The sequence below is a fragment of the Cyprinus carpio genome, chromosome A18 (genome assembly GCF_018340385.1).
Source record: "Cyprinus carpio isolate SPL01 chromosome A18, ASM1834038v1, whole genome shotgun sequence".
NCBI classification, from domain to species: domain Eukaryota; kingdom Metazoa; phylum Chordata; class Actinopteri; order Cypriniformes; family Cyprinidae; genus Cyprinus; species Cyprinus carpio.
The window spans coordinates 9,498,158-9,515,449 of NC_056589.1; the positions used below are offsets into that span (position 1 = coordinate 9,498,158).

Here is a 17,292-nt window from a genome sequence, read left to right on the forward strand (position 1 = left end):
AAATACCTCTTAAATTGTACTCTGAGAGGAATTCTTGAGCTCATAAGTGTGATAGTTATACCATGGAGCAGGGCATTTCTCTTTTAATTTCTTTAATCTGAAAGGTGTGACACCATTTAAAGTGTACATATAGTGTCTGGCACAGCATTCGTTCACAGCATTTACAAGTGAAAGGGCACTTTACAATTAGTGATTAAAGATGCAGGGGCTCAGGAAATCCTCTTCAAAGACTTGCTCACCAATTATTATCTCTGCATTTCACATTTTGCAATATTTACCTGTTCAGTTCAAGTGCTGTTTCAATAAATACCTGCAATTGGGTTCAACACCAAAACTCTCTCTCTCTCTCTCTGGGTCTGGTATATTCCTGATGGATGGATTGTGGGGGAGGGAAAAAATAAAGACAAATACACAGACACATCAGGTTGGTGGATTGTTGTAGTCTTTAATCACTGCCCTCTTTCTCATTGGGCCTGTGCACCACAGAGATCTGATGAATAAACAAAACTCTTAACACTGTTAAACCAACCAGGATTGAATGATAGATTGTACACAATTTATTTCTGCTGTTATTGTTTTATGAGTATTTGTGTGTTTAAGATAGAGACAGCTGAGAGACTCACTTTATATATCATCCTAAAGACAATGAGAACTCGTTCTATCACTTCATTTTACAAGCACATAATTCATTTGTTCCAATGAAAGCTCAAGGGTCATGTTATAAAAAGATTTAAAATGAAAATGGTAATTTCGGGTGGAAGGGAAAGTACCTGATTCTTAAAGCATCTCAGAATGGTAGGGCTGTTATGGGAACAGGCTGTATGGAGGTGTAGCTTATTACCAAAATAAATCGGCACGTTGTCATACATTTTTATTTTATTTTATTTTAAATCTTGAAAATTTTACTGTACCTGCAGATTGTTGAATAACCATTGCCAGTTTAAGATGTTGTCATTTACAGTGCCCTCCACTAATATTGGCACCCTTGGTAAATATGAGCAAGGTGGCTGTGAAAATAAATCGGCATCGTTTATCCTTTTGATCTTTCATTCAAAAAAAAAAAAAAAAAAAATCACAAAATTCTAACCTATCATTGAAATAAAAGTAAACAATGTAAAGTGTGTGGGGGGGGGGGAAACCTCATTATTAAATAAATGTTTTTCTCTAGTTGGCCACAATTATTGGCATCCAATTATTGCAACGTCCTTTTCCCAAGATAACAGCTCTGAGTTTTCTCCTATATTGCCTGATGGGTTTGGAGAACTCCTGACAAGACATCAGAGACTATTCCTTCATACATAATCTCTCCAGATCTTTCAGAATCCTAGCTCCAAGATGTTGCTTCTTCTCTTCAGTTCACCCCACTTATTTTTTATGGTGTTTAGGTTGGGGTGGTCCATGTTGGTTGGTATAAACTTCATTTTGTGCTCAATGACACATTTTTGTGTTGAATTTGATGTTTGTTTTGGATCATTGTTCTGATGGACGATCCAACCATGGCCCATTATAAGATTTCTTACAGAGGCAATCAGGTTTAGATTTATTTTTTTCTATCTGTTGGTATTTGATACCACACCATCACATTTCATACTTAGATTTTGTAAAATTTGTGCATCTGTTTCTTTGTTCTTTGTCTGTTGCAGACTGAGCCAGAGATTATTGAAGAGACTGACGTTGACCAACTGGCGGACCCCCATTATTTTGGCTGTGGTCGACAAATCAAAGGTCAATCTGAGACATCAACTCTGAGTTCCCAGCCTTCCATAGATGAGGTTCGTCAGCAGATGCATCTGCTGCTAGAAGAAGCCTTTAGTCTAGCTTCAGCTGGCCACTCTGCTTCCAGCAGACACCATCACTCTCACCATCAGCATCCACCACTGGGACCCTATGGCTTGGGTCCAGTCATCCCGTACTCAGAGGTGGTGACCAGTGCACCGGGAACCACTAGTCAAGGGCTGGGAGGCCTACAGTGGGTGCCAGCCTATAGACCAGACCCTTACCAGTGCAGCCTTGCCAAACAGGTACAGTTATAGATCTGATCTATATATATATATACAGATATAGCAGAAATTATCTGCCGTGCATAAAACTTTTATATTCTAATGTAAATTTATCAAAAAGGCATTTAGGTTCACTCAGCTTCCTGAAATGGCTCTTGGGTCTCCTCCACCCCCTGTCCCACCAAGAACAGGCCCTCCTCCTGAGTTATCACTGCAACGGTCATTACATTTCCACATACTTTGCTTTTTTTTTTTTTTTTTTTTTTGCAGTAACCAGTGCATGAGTTTATTCAGCACTTAGTAAAGGAACATTTTCCTATAATTTACTACTGTTTCAAACCCAATTGTCTTTCTGTCTTCTGTGCCACACAAAAGGATGTTCGCAATCCAAACAAGACAAGTAAATGTGGATAAAGTTAAGAAAAACAAAATTGTCAGCTTCATTTTCAAGTTCTGTGTTCATGTCAAGTTTGGTGTCATTTGTTGTAACTGTTCTCTCTGTATCTATATCTCACTGAAATCTGTATACAGTATATGATGCAGTAGGCTTTATTGGCTAAATTGTACTTATTTTCCTTTTTGGAGCTTGACAGCATCAGTAGCCATTTAGTTCCATTGTAAGGAAAATAACAGACATGACATTGTGTTCTAAAGAAAGTCATATGGGTTTGGAACATTCATCACATTCAGGTTTATTGTGGTGGTAAATTCAGAAGTGTATTTTTAAATTTTAAATAACTGTGGTGAAGTCTGCCATGTCATGTTAATTCGTTATGTAAAGGCAGCATATTGACTTTGCTAGTAAATTGATACTGTCACCTGGTGGTGAAACCGTGTCAATGCATGTATGAAATTGTTGCCATGTTTTTCAGGTCATCTTCTGATCTTGGTCCAAAAGGTCATTGTTCTGAGTTGTCAGTGCCGAGTCAACATGACAGCACCCCACACAGGCCAAAAAGCAGAGCACCACTCCCACCTGTCACTACTGAGCCCATTCCCAACAACTCAGGTTAGCGTGTGTGTGATGGGTTTATGTGTGTCTTTGTGCACTAGTTTGTGTGTGTGTGTGTGTGTGTGTGTGTGTGTTTCCTACGAATTATAGTGCGTTAGTTATGCGTTATTGTTATTTAAAGTTAGGTAAGTATAACAGCCTTTGATGCATAACTCATCCTGGACCTTTGATGGCACATGAAGGATACTTTAAATTATGAACCATGTTGAGGACAGTTTTGCTCCTTTTTAAAATGATCTGATGATTAAACAGGAAAAAAAATATATATTTGAAACTATCACTGAAAGAAGGACTTTTTGAATTTAAAAAAAATAAAATAAAATTAAAGACTTTTGAATGGCTTATTTTGATGGCAAAGCAACTAACTCAGAACACCTTAGCAACACTCTGGCAACAACCAGTAACACATTAGCATTGTGGCCGTGAGTTTAGCACAGGCAAGCACCGCTCACATTTTTTTTTTTTTTCAGAATATCTAAAAATGACTTCATCTTAGTATTATTTCTGATAATAGCATGAATATGTTCCAAATGTACCCTAAACTCTACTCTAGATGCAATATTGAACAAAACATTATTTCTCAATATTTTCTGTGATTTTTTTTTTCTCGATAATGATAACTAGACAATCTTTTTATAAGTGTTTTTATATGTGTGCATTGGCTGGTTTAGGCCTGTCATGGACAGCAGACACCCAAAGCTTTTGACAACCTTAATTCTGGGCAGTGGTCAGTTCACAGCAATGACATGTTTGCACATGTGATATTGCTTAACTATATCATTTAGAAATATACTACAAACACTCATACAGTTGCATTTTTGCCTGCATGTTTTGAATTTTGGGGGTATTCAAACTGCATTCTACTAGGCTACATTACACAGTAAAAAAAAAAAAAAAAAAAAAGGTTTGCTTTTGGTTGTTTTTTGCACAGTGAGTGACATTCAATAATTACAGTATTATCATAGACAGTGCATATATTGCCCACCCCTATGAAACACTCATTCTTTTTTGTCCCACAGGAAATCCCATGACAGCAGTGTACGCCATCCCAGCCAGTCATACAGGATACACAGGATATTTCATCTCTACACCACCCTCCTCCTACCACAGCCCATCCTGGATGTCTTACCCCCCTGAACCCGAGGATGTGCTTCCTCAGTGGACCGAATCTGTAAGAAAGCAGTCATCACACAGTCCCTTATCATGTGTCCAATTCTGCTTCACAAACTGGGTTGCATTCCAAGACCCCAATATAACAGTGCCTGCACCATTAATACAATTTAATGTGGCACATCCTCATGGACTGCAACCAAGGGAAGCAGAACTGGTCTGTCACATGTGTCTCTATACACTGTTCTGAATTTAGGGGGCATTCTGTCAGATCATGTAACCTGCTCTTGGGTGCAAGACTCATATTTTTGGATTGTCCTTCTTGTCCCTGTTTGTGTGTGCCTGCATTCACACAGTGTCTTTTTGCAGAACCAGTGTCATTTAGAAACCATTTGCTGAACTGAATTTATCGCTGACGTTGAGTGGAAACGACAAATTCCCAGGGTAGATGAGCACATTTCTTCAAATGAACACTTTTCTTTTTCTTTTTTTCCTCTGTCACAAGCAGGGTTGTGTGCAATGCAGAATCAAATTGCGAATACCTTTAAAATTCCAGGTTTTGAATTAAGGAAAGCAAACAAGTTTAAAAATGTAAGTAGTAGATAAAAAAAATGAATTTCAATAAAATTCATATATTCTATAGATATAGCCATGTTCATTCTGATATTGCTTGTATACTACAATTTACAAAACATTATTAAAAAATAAAATTGTACAAAATTTTTTGTAACCTTTTTTAACTTTTGTAACAAAAACAACAACAAAAAACTTAAACATAGGGGTGACAATCAGATAAGAATTAAGTCTAAACTTGTATTTATTATTTTAAACTTAGTCTTTATGTGTCTAGTAAAGTATTAAAATTGTCAGTTGCATTTCATTTATATTTCTAAGATTTTTTTCTTAGAATTTTCTTAAAAATTTCTTATAAATTATGTTAAGAACTTTCTTCTTTTTTTCTCTAAGATTTTCAATCAGAATGCATTTTTATATTATTTAATGTCTATATTTATTTAGAAATTAAATAATAAAATTTTGGCCACATGCCAAAATTAAAACTGGTTTTGATGGCAGAGTCAAATAGTTTGATCCTTTTGCATTTAGTTCAAAGAAATAAGTCTAATGATTTATTAGGAAAATGCATTCTACATAGCAGGGAATATATAGGGGTAATTAGTCAACATTAATAATTTAATTCATTATGTTTGGTTGCAATAAGTTGGACTAATGTGTTGGTCTAATGAGTGTTGTATGACTGTTTTATATGTTTGAATGGCAATTTAGTAAATTTATCATCTTGTCGGGTGGAAAATTCACTTCTAAATTACACTCAGAAAGGAGTCAATTCTAAAATTCTGAATTATGCCCAACCCTGGTGACAAGGTGACCCTTGTTCAAAGTGTTTATGATTTCATAATTCATAGTTTAATGAAAATGACAAAATCAGACAATTCAAACCTGTTTGAATGGAGTGTCACTGATATTACTTTGAAGTAGATCCTTAAGCTTTTCGTTTTCCTTATCGTGATCGTCGTCCATGTGCATTTGTCTATTGATTGCCTTTTTAACTATAGAATTTGGTCAACTGCAGCATAGATCAAGACTCACAAAAAAATAACAATACACCCTAGCTGAATGGTTTTAGCACAGGTCTTGTTGAATGCTACCTGTTTTCTCTTTCAGATGCCCCTACCAGGCTACACAGAGGCCTTTCCTCACCCTCATTATCCTCAGGGCAGCCCTCTCCTGTGGCACCACCGGCAGGCCATTCAGGGTGGTCCAAATAATCCACCCTCTTCCTCCACTGCAGTATCCCAGCAAAGTCTAGCAGAGCCTGGAAATCTGGTCAGCCCAGACACCCCCCTCAGCAGCCTTTCCACTTCAGCCCTAGTCAAAGCCATCCGTGATGAGGTTGGCAAAATTGGCAAGGAGGAAGGAGGACTTTTGTTTGTTGGTGTTGTAGTTTTTTTTGTGGTTTATTGGACTAGCTGCACTGAGACTGAACAGTCTGATACATTTACAACTTCTGATTTCATCAGATTAAATCATATTTCACAGGATACTTTTTTTTTCTTTCAGTGAAACACCTGTCTACTTTTAACAGTTTTTGTGTTGTTCTTTTTGCCATTGTACTATAACATTAATACGTAATTAAACTTTTTTTCTTTATTGTAGTATAACATTCATTTGTTTATAAAAATGTTTTTATTTAATGGGACAATATGGAAATCTACAGTTTTCACTTTTTCGCCGTGTTGTGTTTTATAAAACCTGGCATGGTAATTAAAAGGATAGTCCACCTAAAATTAAAAAATTCTGTCATTAATTACACAGCCCCGTGTTGTTTAAAAGCCATAAGATGTCTTAAAATGAAGCATAAATGAATATTTTTTTTATATATTATCTTGTATCCATCTATTGAACATCCAATAAACCTAGATTGTCAAGCTTCAAAAAAAATCATAAATGCATGGTAAAAGAAGAACCTTTGTTAACTTGTTTAAGCTTTTGTTAGCACACATGCACAAGCACATTTTAGCTTCTGCAAGAACCAATGAGGTTACTCGAGAGTCAAGCAAGTACTGCACATTTGACAAAAATGATGAGAGAATATTAACATCTTCATTTGTGTTCCAAAGACAAACAGAAGTCTCGGGTTTGGAACAATGTGAAGGTATTAGGGGTGTAACGGTACACAGAAGTCACAGTTCAGTACTGTACCTTGGTTTCAGGGTCACGGTTCGATATGACTTCGGTACAGCAGGATTTTTTTTTTTTTTTTTTTTTTCATTTATTTTGAACAGACAGAAGTGCTACACGTACATGTAGCATGAACAGTTGTTTTGATTTTAATTAGATTGTATAATTTCAAGCAAAAACAGAATGGTCTGACTTTGGACTTGTGAAATTATGCTACATAAGACACCTGCACAAAACAAAAACAGCAGACGGACTCAATGAAAATGCAAATTTATTCTCTGACAGCAGGTGGTGCCTATGGAGCAGCAGCGATACGGTTTCCTTGGTTAGCTCTGTGAACAAAGCAGCGCTGCGCTTATTAAAACTACTTTAAAATGCATTGTATGGAGGTAAGAGGGGGAAAAAAAATGTCATTTCAGAAGACGGTCAGTTCCTCTGTGATCCTCTGTGATCATCATGATCTGCCTGGTACAGTATTTTCTTCTCATCAGACTTCATAAAAATTCCATACAAATTACATTTTGATTTCAATGCAGTTTGTGTGCAATTCTGGAACAGAGCTCAGCCAAAATAACAACCGGATCAGATTAAAAGCCGGTCAACCCAAACTTTCCCACACTGCTGATTTAATACAAGCTGGCTGTTCTCTTGCATGCCATCTGAACTCTGTGTTCTTGGTTTGGGTTGGTGCGTAGATCGTCTCTTCTTCTGCTCTTTCCTGTTGTGACTGTTCCTCTTCTGGATTGATCGAACTGACTGTATTCGTCGCCTGACAGCATGAACCGAACCGTGACCTCCATACCGTTACGATTTGGGACGAATACATGTACCGTTACACCCCTAGAAGATATACAAATAAAGACAGAATTTTTTATATTTTTTTAACTATTCCTTTAAAGTAGAAACAAACTGACCAATTGCAGTCTGAAGAACAAAACAGTTTAAAACAACTAACAGACATTTCTAAAGCTCAAGAAAACAAGAATAAACATTTTGTCACAACTGGGTGCAATTTATAATACAATACAATTACTACCAATAAATTCACACATGATTTTGTGCCTGCAATAGCTCTGAAATGTCAACAATTACTTGTTAACTAAATGTGATGCTACATGTTGGACACTTACCATACAGACATCTTTGTGAGGGCATTAATCAGGGTGAACTGGAATGGTTCAATAGTACATCACATTTAGCATTTTGTGCATCTACAGTATGCTGGCTGCAGGACCTGCCCAGAAACCTTAGTGGCACCCCTGCCCTCACAGTCTTCATTCATTTAAAATTAAACATGTCTTATATCCTGACTAAGGTCCATGGCAGCAATATTTTTAACTTTAAAGTGCTTAATTAATTTACATAATCAACAGAAGGAATGTGGTATGCTTTACAGTAATAGCTTGAGATATAACTATGCCGTGTAAAATTGTTCTGTTAAAGGTGCTAATATAGGTGTACTGCTTCATCATTGGAGTAAAATATAAAAGAGATTTATGATAACCAAGTGAATGAGTCCCATTATTTTTTTTTAAGTAGTTGAAGTAGTAGAAGTAATGTTTTGTATGCCAAAACAATTATTTACTTCAAAGCAACTTTTGATTAGTTTATGAGTCTGACATGCACTTTACCCAAGATTTTGAAAAGATCTGAAAAATTTGAAAAAATACCCAGAAGTTTGATGGTAATCACTCTAACATCTCAAAAATGATCTAGTATTTTCATTGTCAACTTGGCCCACATCATCTTCCCAAATAAAACTTTAACAATTTCCTATTCATTAGCTTGAGCATGCTGTGTGTTCCATGAAGTGGTTAATGAAAACAGGAGTGTTGATGGTTTTTGTGATTTTATTGAATGTAAAATGAGTTTTTTAGAATGCATAAGGAGTTTGTCCTGAAGGGGCAACAGTAATACGTTATATATATATATATATATATATATATATACAGTATATTATTTATATATATATATATATATATATATATATATATATATATATATATATATATATTATATATCTTTTTTAAACCTATAATCCCTGCATTCTTTCCCAAACTTTTATTCAACTAAAAACATTTTTAATGTTTAAAATGTCATACATTTTGCTACATACAAGAATGTAATTATTATTATTTATTTTTTTTTAGAATTGTTCAGAGGCAGTTTGAACAAGTTTCTTAATATACAGTTTAATTGCATGACTTTAACACACAAATGTAAAAAAAATATATAACAAACAATGAAAAATGAACTTTGAAAGATGGCGATAGTCAGTTGCAGTTAGTTATTATATTCCTGGTAACATCTGGTGATCACACTCAAATCCTGTGTAAATTTCATCACTTTTGTTAAAGTAACTTTTTTTTCCCTCCGTATGTTTCAATTTGTTGATATAAGTATTATAAAACCAATATACTGATCTTAATTTCGATTTGGAACCACATACAGTATCTGATAAAGCACTATCGAGAACTGTTTGAGCCATTTTCAATGAGATGTTTTGCAATAAAATATAACAGAATGAACAAGTTTGTTGTTTATTTAACTTTTTAAACTCAAATTTATTTTGTTCCCTACATGGCTCAGAAAAAAAAGAAAAGAAAAAAGAACTGTACTTGTGTTATATATGGCAGGAATTCAGTGTCAGATGTTGGGTTTTGGGATTAATAATAATAATAATAATAATGTTCCTAAGACCTATCCTTATTCAACTGAGTGATAGCTGCTGGCAGAAAGCTGTTTTTATACCGCTTAGTTCTACAATACAGAAATACAAATATGTCTAGATGGCCATCTAACAATTTGACTCAGTGAAGTCTTGTTATTTACAGACAAGTTTCCAAACCAAGACACCAGAGAAAATGTTAAAAGTGATTCAATAAAAGCATGATAAAATAACATCATCATGGTCCTGTCAATGTGCAAATGGGACAATTTCTTTAAATAAAACAGATGCTGGTGCCCCTTTTTACACACTGCTTCACAATTTGCTTCAAAGTTCAACTTTGAGTCAATGATGATCCTAAGGTATTTGTAAGTTTATATAGATTCTATTTTCTGACTTCTAATAGATGTAACTTCACGTGGGCGGGCTTGTTTCCTAAAATTAATAATCATATCTTTTGTCTTAGATAAGTTTAATTTGAGGTAGGACTCCTCACACCACCTTATAAAGTCATCAATAATCAGGCCACGGCTGGTCTCATTGCCCTGAAGCTCACTAACAATAACAGTGTCATCTGCATACTTTAAAATAGTCCTGTTTTCCCACTTACTCTGACACATATTTGTGTAGAGAATAAATAATAGAGGTGAAAGCACACATCCTTGTAGGGAGCTCGTAGAGGAACAAACTTTGTCAGACAGGGTTCCATTTACCCTTACTCTCTGTGTCCTTTTAGTTAAGAAATCAAGCCCACAATATTGTTACTCAATGTAAACTGTTCTAAAAACCTATTAATTAAAACATGGGGTTGGATTGTGAATGGAATGCTATACTTTAGCTTCACTTCCTCTGCACATTTTCTATATTCATGATCCTCACTACATGTAACACATCTTCCCTTTCCTTTGTATATTCAACAACATGTACAAATTCCTGATTAGACGTGTGTTTTCTTATGCTGTATCTCATAAATCTATAATATAATTCATTTGGGATAATCTAATCAAAAACGCAGCAGCGCCGCATCTAGTAGCTTCAACTGGACAAGATAACATTATCGTCATCGCATCTCATGCGCCACTGAAAAGGCTGCCTCCTTAACGCGCACCTAAAATTCGAATGCAATGTTTTTGCATTCGAATGTGGATTTTTATTTTAAATTCGACGAATATTCGAAATTCTATTTTTTTGGACAGCCCTAAGAAGGCCTACCAGATGTGGGTGTCATGCCATAAAATACTGACTTTGTATTTAATATGAATTTAATAAAAAACATTGTAAATTACTAATTATAATGCTTTCATGGTACAGAAAGAGAGGACATAACATTTACATTATCATAGAACAGTATCATTGACTTCATTCTAGCCAGAGTTCAAGCAAAAGTTCAGAGAGCAGAGTTCTCAAAAACTTCCATTGAAGCTGTTTACACTGTGAAATGAATCTCTTATTTACATCGTACGCACATCTGCACTTCGTTGTTTCTGATGAGGTTAATTAATTCGCAAGAGATCTGAATTTAGTAAGCGAAGTGCCTACTGAACAAAACAAAAAAGCGATGACTTATCTGGACGCCTCTGATTGGTCATTGAATTCATAAGCTCAACAGAATAATGTGTGATTGGTTATAATGCGCAGTGCTGAAAAAATGTGTCTTTCTCTGGCTCAGCGCTAGCCAGTGAATGCAGATTTTAATTTAGAAGCTAGTGATGTGCCGCACAACACAATTGTGAAATATAAAAATATAAAACATATTTTTGTCTTTTGCAAGCTGCATTCCAAATTAACTTGGCTCGAAAGGGGGCCTCGATTTAAAAGGGCATGACGCCTCTGAGTAAACTGCCTGCTGTTCTTCAGAAAAAAATCCTCCAAAATCTCCCTGCACATTCTCAGATTTTCCAGAATCTTCTGCTTATTTGTCACCTTTTCACACTAAGGACAACTGAGGGACTCATACACAACTATTACAAAAGGTGAAAACATGCATTAAGAGCCGGGGGGTGTAAACTTTTTGAATGGGATGAACAGGATATATGCAAAAGCCTCTTAAGTGCCATCTGAAATTTACTTTTAAATTTCCATTATGTAATATATAATGCTAAATACTACTAAAAGTGGTTCATTGTATCATAAGAAACCATATTATATGTTCCTGTGGCTCAGTGGTAGAGCACTGCATTAGCAGCACACAAGTACATGGGTTCAGTTCCCAGGGAACACACATAATGGTAAAAAATGTGTGCTCCCTGAATCGCTTTGGATAAAAGCGTCTGCTAGATACATAAATGTAAATATTAAGTGCTATACAGCATCTTTGCCAAATGGTGCTATGTAGAACCATAATAGGAACCCCATTCTCCTCCTTAGATTTTAGATATGTTACTCAACTCTAATATGTGTGTTACAATTGGAAATGTACTAAAATGGTAAAAGCTGAATCACTTTAATCCAACAAATTACTTTTGAATTTTGTAATCTGTAGTGAAATGCCTTTTAAAAGTAACCTTCTCAACCCTGTTTCTGAGCACCAAATTAGCAAATTATAATGTTTTCTGAAGGGTCATGTGACACTGAAGACTGGCGTAATCACTGCTGAAAATTCAGCCCTGCCATAATAGGAATAAATTGCATGTTAAAATATATAATGAATGCAAATCTTTTGGTTTATGGCAATAAAGGTACTGTATTTATGATCAAATTATTAAAGTGTCTGATTTAGTGTTTAAACCAGCTGTGCAATTTCTGTATTTTCATTTCAGGAATTTGAGTTTTAGTTACCATGGGAATGAGTCTTGTGCCTCTTTTTTAATGTTACCAACTAAATGAATTTACCTGTTTTGCCAGTAGATGTCATCCATGATCTTTCATGTGTTTAGTATTCTAGTGGAGAAATCGCCTTGAAACGCATTTATACACAATGTTCTATCTAATGGAAACTATATCACACCCAAGGTTTGATATATTAAGATGTTTCCCATATATTGCCTAAATTTGGACAGAGTTACAGTTTTTCATAACAATATTTTCTTTATACCCTGACAAAACATCCTGTAAATATTTTTATTCTGGATTCTTACCTGTACTAAACTCCAGCTCTAAAGTTAATTTCTAATGACCTCTGAAATACTGCTCACCTTTTTTTTTTTATTTGTTTCAACCATAACCATTAAAATGTTAACAAACTAATCCAACACCATCATTAGCCTATAGTACTTTACAGTAGGTCTCTATTCACTTTAGCTGAAACACTTTGTATTTAATGCTTTCTTTCCATTTTCATTTAACACTTTGCACATCAACATTTTAAAGCAATTAAAAAAATTCAAACAAACTGCAGAGTTATTACTTCTGCAACATATAGGCTTTCAGTTATAATTGAAACAACAGCTGTCTTACAAGAAGAAAAAAATACGCAAGCTCCTTCTGTACGCTTTTCTGTTTTAAACCTCATAGATGATCACTTATAAATGTCTCTGCTTCGTTACCTCTTTACATTAGTAAGTCTAAAACTAATCTCTTAGTAATCAAATAGGCATCACATAAAATTATGTTCCACATATTACACATTAGAAGTCATTTACTCCTTTTATTAATCTGAAATACTGTACAGTATGGAGAGATTGCAGCTGGTGCAAGTGCTGTGGTTCATGACCCATTACAGTATGGCTGAGAGCAAACTCCCAATGCTATTTATCAGCTTCCTCCATGCTACTTATCAGCTTTTCAATTAGCTATTGAACTGTATGCAGAGATGGGCAAGTGACCTCTCTACTAGAGAGTGCTTATGTCTGGACTGTGTATTTTTCTCATGAGCGTGTTGAGTGATATTTATACAAGTGTTTTTATGCACATATGTGCATATTGTTGCGTCTAGTGTGCAGTTTGAGTGAAAATGAAATTTGTATTATGGTTTATGGTAATATGTCAAATGCTATGCAGTCTATGTAGTTATCAAACATGGGTCCTCCGCAAACTTCCAAGGGGGCCACATAATAACTTAAAAGTATTTAAACCAATAAATTATTATTACTATACTATATTAAAATATTGTAATGCTTAAAACTGGCTCCAGTTTGGATTCCATAGGGTCTTAAAGTATGATATTCACCCTGATTGTTGATTCAAGGTATTCTCTTGCAGCTTATGGCCCAAGGCATGTTATACTATAAAAACTATAGAAGAATAAATAGTATGAATAAGAAGTATACTTAAACAGTATCTTAGAGTTATTGAAGTCTTGATAATAGCTCATCCCCCATTTGTGTGCATTAAAGCGCCTGACCTAACTGTTTGATATATAGTGCAGCACCTATTCTATCTCCCTTGGACCCAAGTAATGAGGTCACTGACCTCCTCTAAAACTATGACTGACAGGTCTTAATATGGCACATGAGATACTTACTGTACTTTGAGGAATAAGGTTGCAGTGGTTCATTGCTTTATATATCATCAAGCTTGATCATACATGAGGTGAGGTGATGTGGGAGAAGAGAGTGATGTACAGTATGCTGGGAAATCAGGCGTGTTTTTTTGCTGTCCTGTGGTGTTTCACAGCAGAGTGAAAGGAGAGGTTTGGAATCGCTTCTTCTTAGTAATTAAAGAGTGATATAGGAACAGGGGAATAACACATTGAGGATGAAATACATGTCAATGTTCCTGTGGCTCAGTGGTAGAGCATTGTGTAAGCAGTACAAAAGGTTGTGGGTTCAATTCCCAGGAAACACACATGCTGATTAAAAAAATTAAAATAAAAAAATATATATTGCCTGAATGCACTGTAAGTCACTTTGGATAAAGGCATCTGCTAAATGCATAAATGTAAAAAAATAAAATAAAAAACAATTGTAAATGTAAAATGTCACTGAGTTTAGTCTTTAATTAGTTTCTTTGTTTAATGAGAGCTCTCTCTCTCTCTCTTGCCACTTGCTCCCTTGCAAACATACACCACTTACTCTAGGAACTTGAGATAGGCCTTTTGTTCAAGAGTTTGCAAACTGTATCACACAATTTATATTCCCAATTAGTATTTATTTTAAGCAAGCATGGTATAAAATCTCAATCATTATAAACAGCGAAGAATGAAAAGAGACTTTGTATGATTTTCTTTCTTCCCAGAACAAAACATTCTTTAGAACTGGGAAGAAATGGGTAAATGTACTGAAGCACTCAGACATGACAGCGATGATCAATTATGAATACACAATCAATGTATTTTACACTTAAAATAGATAACCCTCTGTCATTCTAAACCACAGATAAACGCAATCCTGGATCATCTTGCCTCACATTGCTCATAATTTACGAGGGGTAAACAATTAATCCTCTATATTTATAATCTGACATTTCACACTGTACATTCCTTTATCCTGGGTTAAAGTTTTTATTTGCATATTCATGGTGTCAGTGTCATTAATTGGACATATACACCACGCAACCTGTTTACATTATGGTTCATCCTCATATTATACTGTATATTGCGGAATAAAAAAAACTAAAACAACCCTTAAAACAACTTAAATTTAAGTTGTATAAGCTATATAAGTTTGACAAAGCAATGTGGGGTTGACTGTATACTCTCTATCAGTGGTATTATTCTGTCATATTACATCACAACTGATACAAAGACAAGTAACATTTTTCAAACGCTACTCCAATTTATCAAGCATGTCCACTGCTGCAAGTCTCAGCAGTGTCAGGAAAATAACACTATAGTGGTCCAGAACTTGTCTAATTTTAAATAAAATTGATTTATTAAATGGATTTACTTAGCCCTCAGGTACTTTCTTATGACATTTTGATCACACTTATTTTAATGAGCCACATGCTTATGTTGTCATTTATAGAATTGGTGTTTCATGAAGAATCTGAATGTCCATTCTTATAACTCTTTCTTTTTTCATTCTTACACCAGAAGATATAGTACCTGACATAAAAAGAACATTGCTTTGCAACAAAATAATGATTGCTAGGGCAGGGGTAGGAAAGTTCAGTCCTAGAGAGCCACTGTCTTGCAAAATTTAGCAGGGTTGGAGCTAAACTCTGCAGGACAGCAGCTCTCTAGGACAAAACTTTCCTATTCCTGTGCTAGGACAACTGTAAAGTAATTGTGACCAAGTCAAAGATGTTATTATAGTGTGTAATATAATATGCTGGAACATTGTATTGACTAATCACCGTTTATCTATTTTATAACCATTTTAGCAATTTTGTTGTTGGTAAATATTTTATATGCTTGATTAATGTCATACATGTACAGTCTTAAATTAGCATTATCATAATCAACTGAAATGCTATTTTCCTTGACTAAATTTGTCTTCTCAGAGTGTAATATCAAAGGAAACTATCATCACCTTCTCCCAGTGAAATTAGTATAGAATTTTATTCTGTCCAGCACATTAAATAGGAAACGTAAAACGAATAACTTAAAGTAATACTAATGAAAAATATGTAATTATGACTTTGCATTTCATAAGAATGTGGACCTTTCACGTAATAATCGGTGTGACGACATTAGGGGTCTAACTTGGGAACCTAATCATCTCTGAGTTTTTTTTTCTTCTCATATTTCAGCACACTGAAGATGCGTACGTGGATGGTTCATGCCCGTACTGCGAGGGCATGACCATGGCAACGCTGCGATTGCATCTCTCCATTCTTAAAGAGAAAGGAGGAGACCCCTCTGTCACTATCCACCCCGGTTTCTCTGCCACGAGCAGATGACTGCTGGCTTATGCTCTGGGAGATCTATTCTGGTTCCTTTCTTCCCGGAGGTGCATGAGGAAGTGACGAAATCGTGGACAGCCCTTTTACAGCCAGAAGTTTCTTGTCTACTTCCTCCGTCCTCGCTACCCTCAATTGTGGGGCGGCTAGGGGGTGTGTCGACATTCCTCCGGTGTAGAGAACGGCTGTGGTGCACCTGTGGAATCGTCTGCACCTCCTGTCCAAAGCCAGTAGGCTGTCAGCAGCTCTCGCTGCCAAAGCTTATAGTGCTGCGGGCCAAGCCGCCTCTGCCCTGCATGCCATGGCTATCCTGCAAGTTCACCAAGGCAAGGCCCTAAAACAAATGTACAAGGGTAGTACTGACCCGAGGTTGATGCAAGAGCTGCGCACGGAGACTGACTTTGCCCTCCGGAAGTCACGACGCTGTCCCTCGGGAAGGTGATGTCCACTCTGGTGGTCCACAAGCTCCATCTCTGGCTCAATCTGGTCGAGATGAGAGATGCTGACAAAGTGCCCTTTCTTGACACTCCCATCTCCCAGGCTGGCCTGTTCTGTGACACTGTTAAGGACAGTTCTCGGCAGTACAACAGCAGACTGAGGCCATATAGCCCATCTTGCCCTGACATGATCCTCCAGCTGCCTCCATTCCGTAGCAGGCCGGGTCTCAGCCTACTTGTTCCTGATGCTGAGACATTGTCAAGTCTGGCGTGTTGAGCCCCTCGCAGGAGGAGGATTTACAGAATTACAGAATCATGTTTTTTCTCTTCTGTGGTGGAAACAGGTCTCAGTTGCTTGTGCAAAACCCTGTCGGAATCATATTAATTTCAATTATTAATTACTTTCTGATTAGCTGCTGGACCAGTACATCTTAAGAAGTGGAGCTGGTTGATCATTCTTTTGTCCTTTATTAAAAATGTATTTAATTCACGGCAGGCTTGTGCATATTCAAACTTGGCATCATATCACATTCAATGTGTCAGGTTTTAGTTTGAAAATGTGAAATAAAATGTGTAGGCTATGGTGGAGGGAAGATTATAAGAGCTTAATTTTGGTATGTCACTTTGCTACTTCACTAGGAACAG

At 36.0% G+C, this 17,292-nt stretch overlaps 1 protein-coding gene across 1 annotated transcript in view; it reads left to right on the plus strand.

The window, feature by feature from the left end:
- The window catches only part of LOC109112385 (UPF0606 protein KIAA1549L-like), a 115,235-nt gene extending 99,025 nt beyond the window's left edge, over window positions 1–16,210 (plus strand). The window contains exons 18-23 of the mRNA XM_042774718.1: window positions 1,644–2,021; window positions 2,122–2,219; window positions 2,873–3,009; window positions 4,032–4,183; window positions 5,806–6,072; window positions 16,061–16,210. Of these exons, the coding sequence (XP_042630652.1) occupies window positions 1,644–2,021; window positions 2,122–2,219; window positions 2,873–3,009; window positions 4,032–4,183; window positions 5,806–6,072; window positions 16,061–16,210 (1,182 nt within the window). The remainder of the gene's footprint in view (window positions 1–1,643; window positions 2,022–2,121; window positions 2,220–2,872; window positions 3,010–4,031; window positions 4,184–5,805; window positions 6,073–16,060) is intronic.
- The last annotated feature ends 1,082 nt before the right edge of the window (window positions 16,211–17,292 follow it).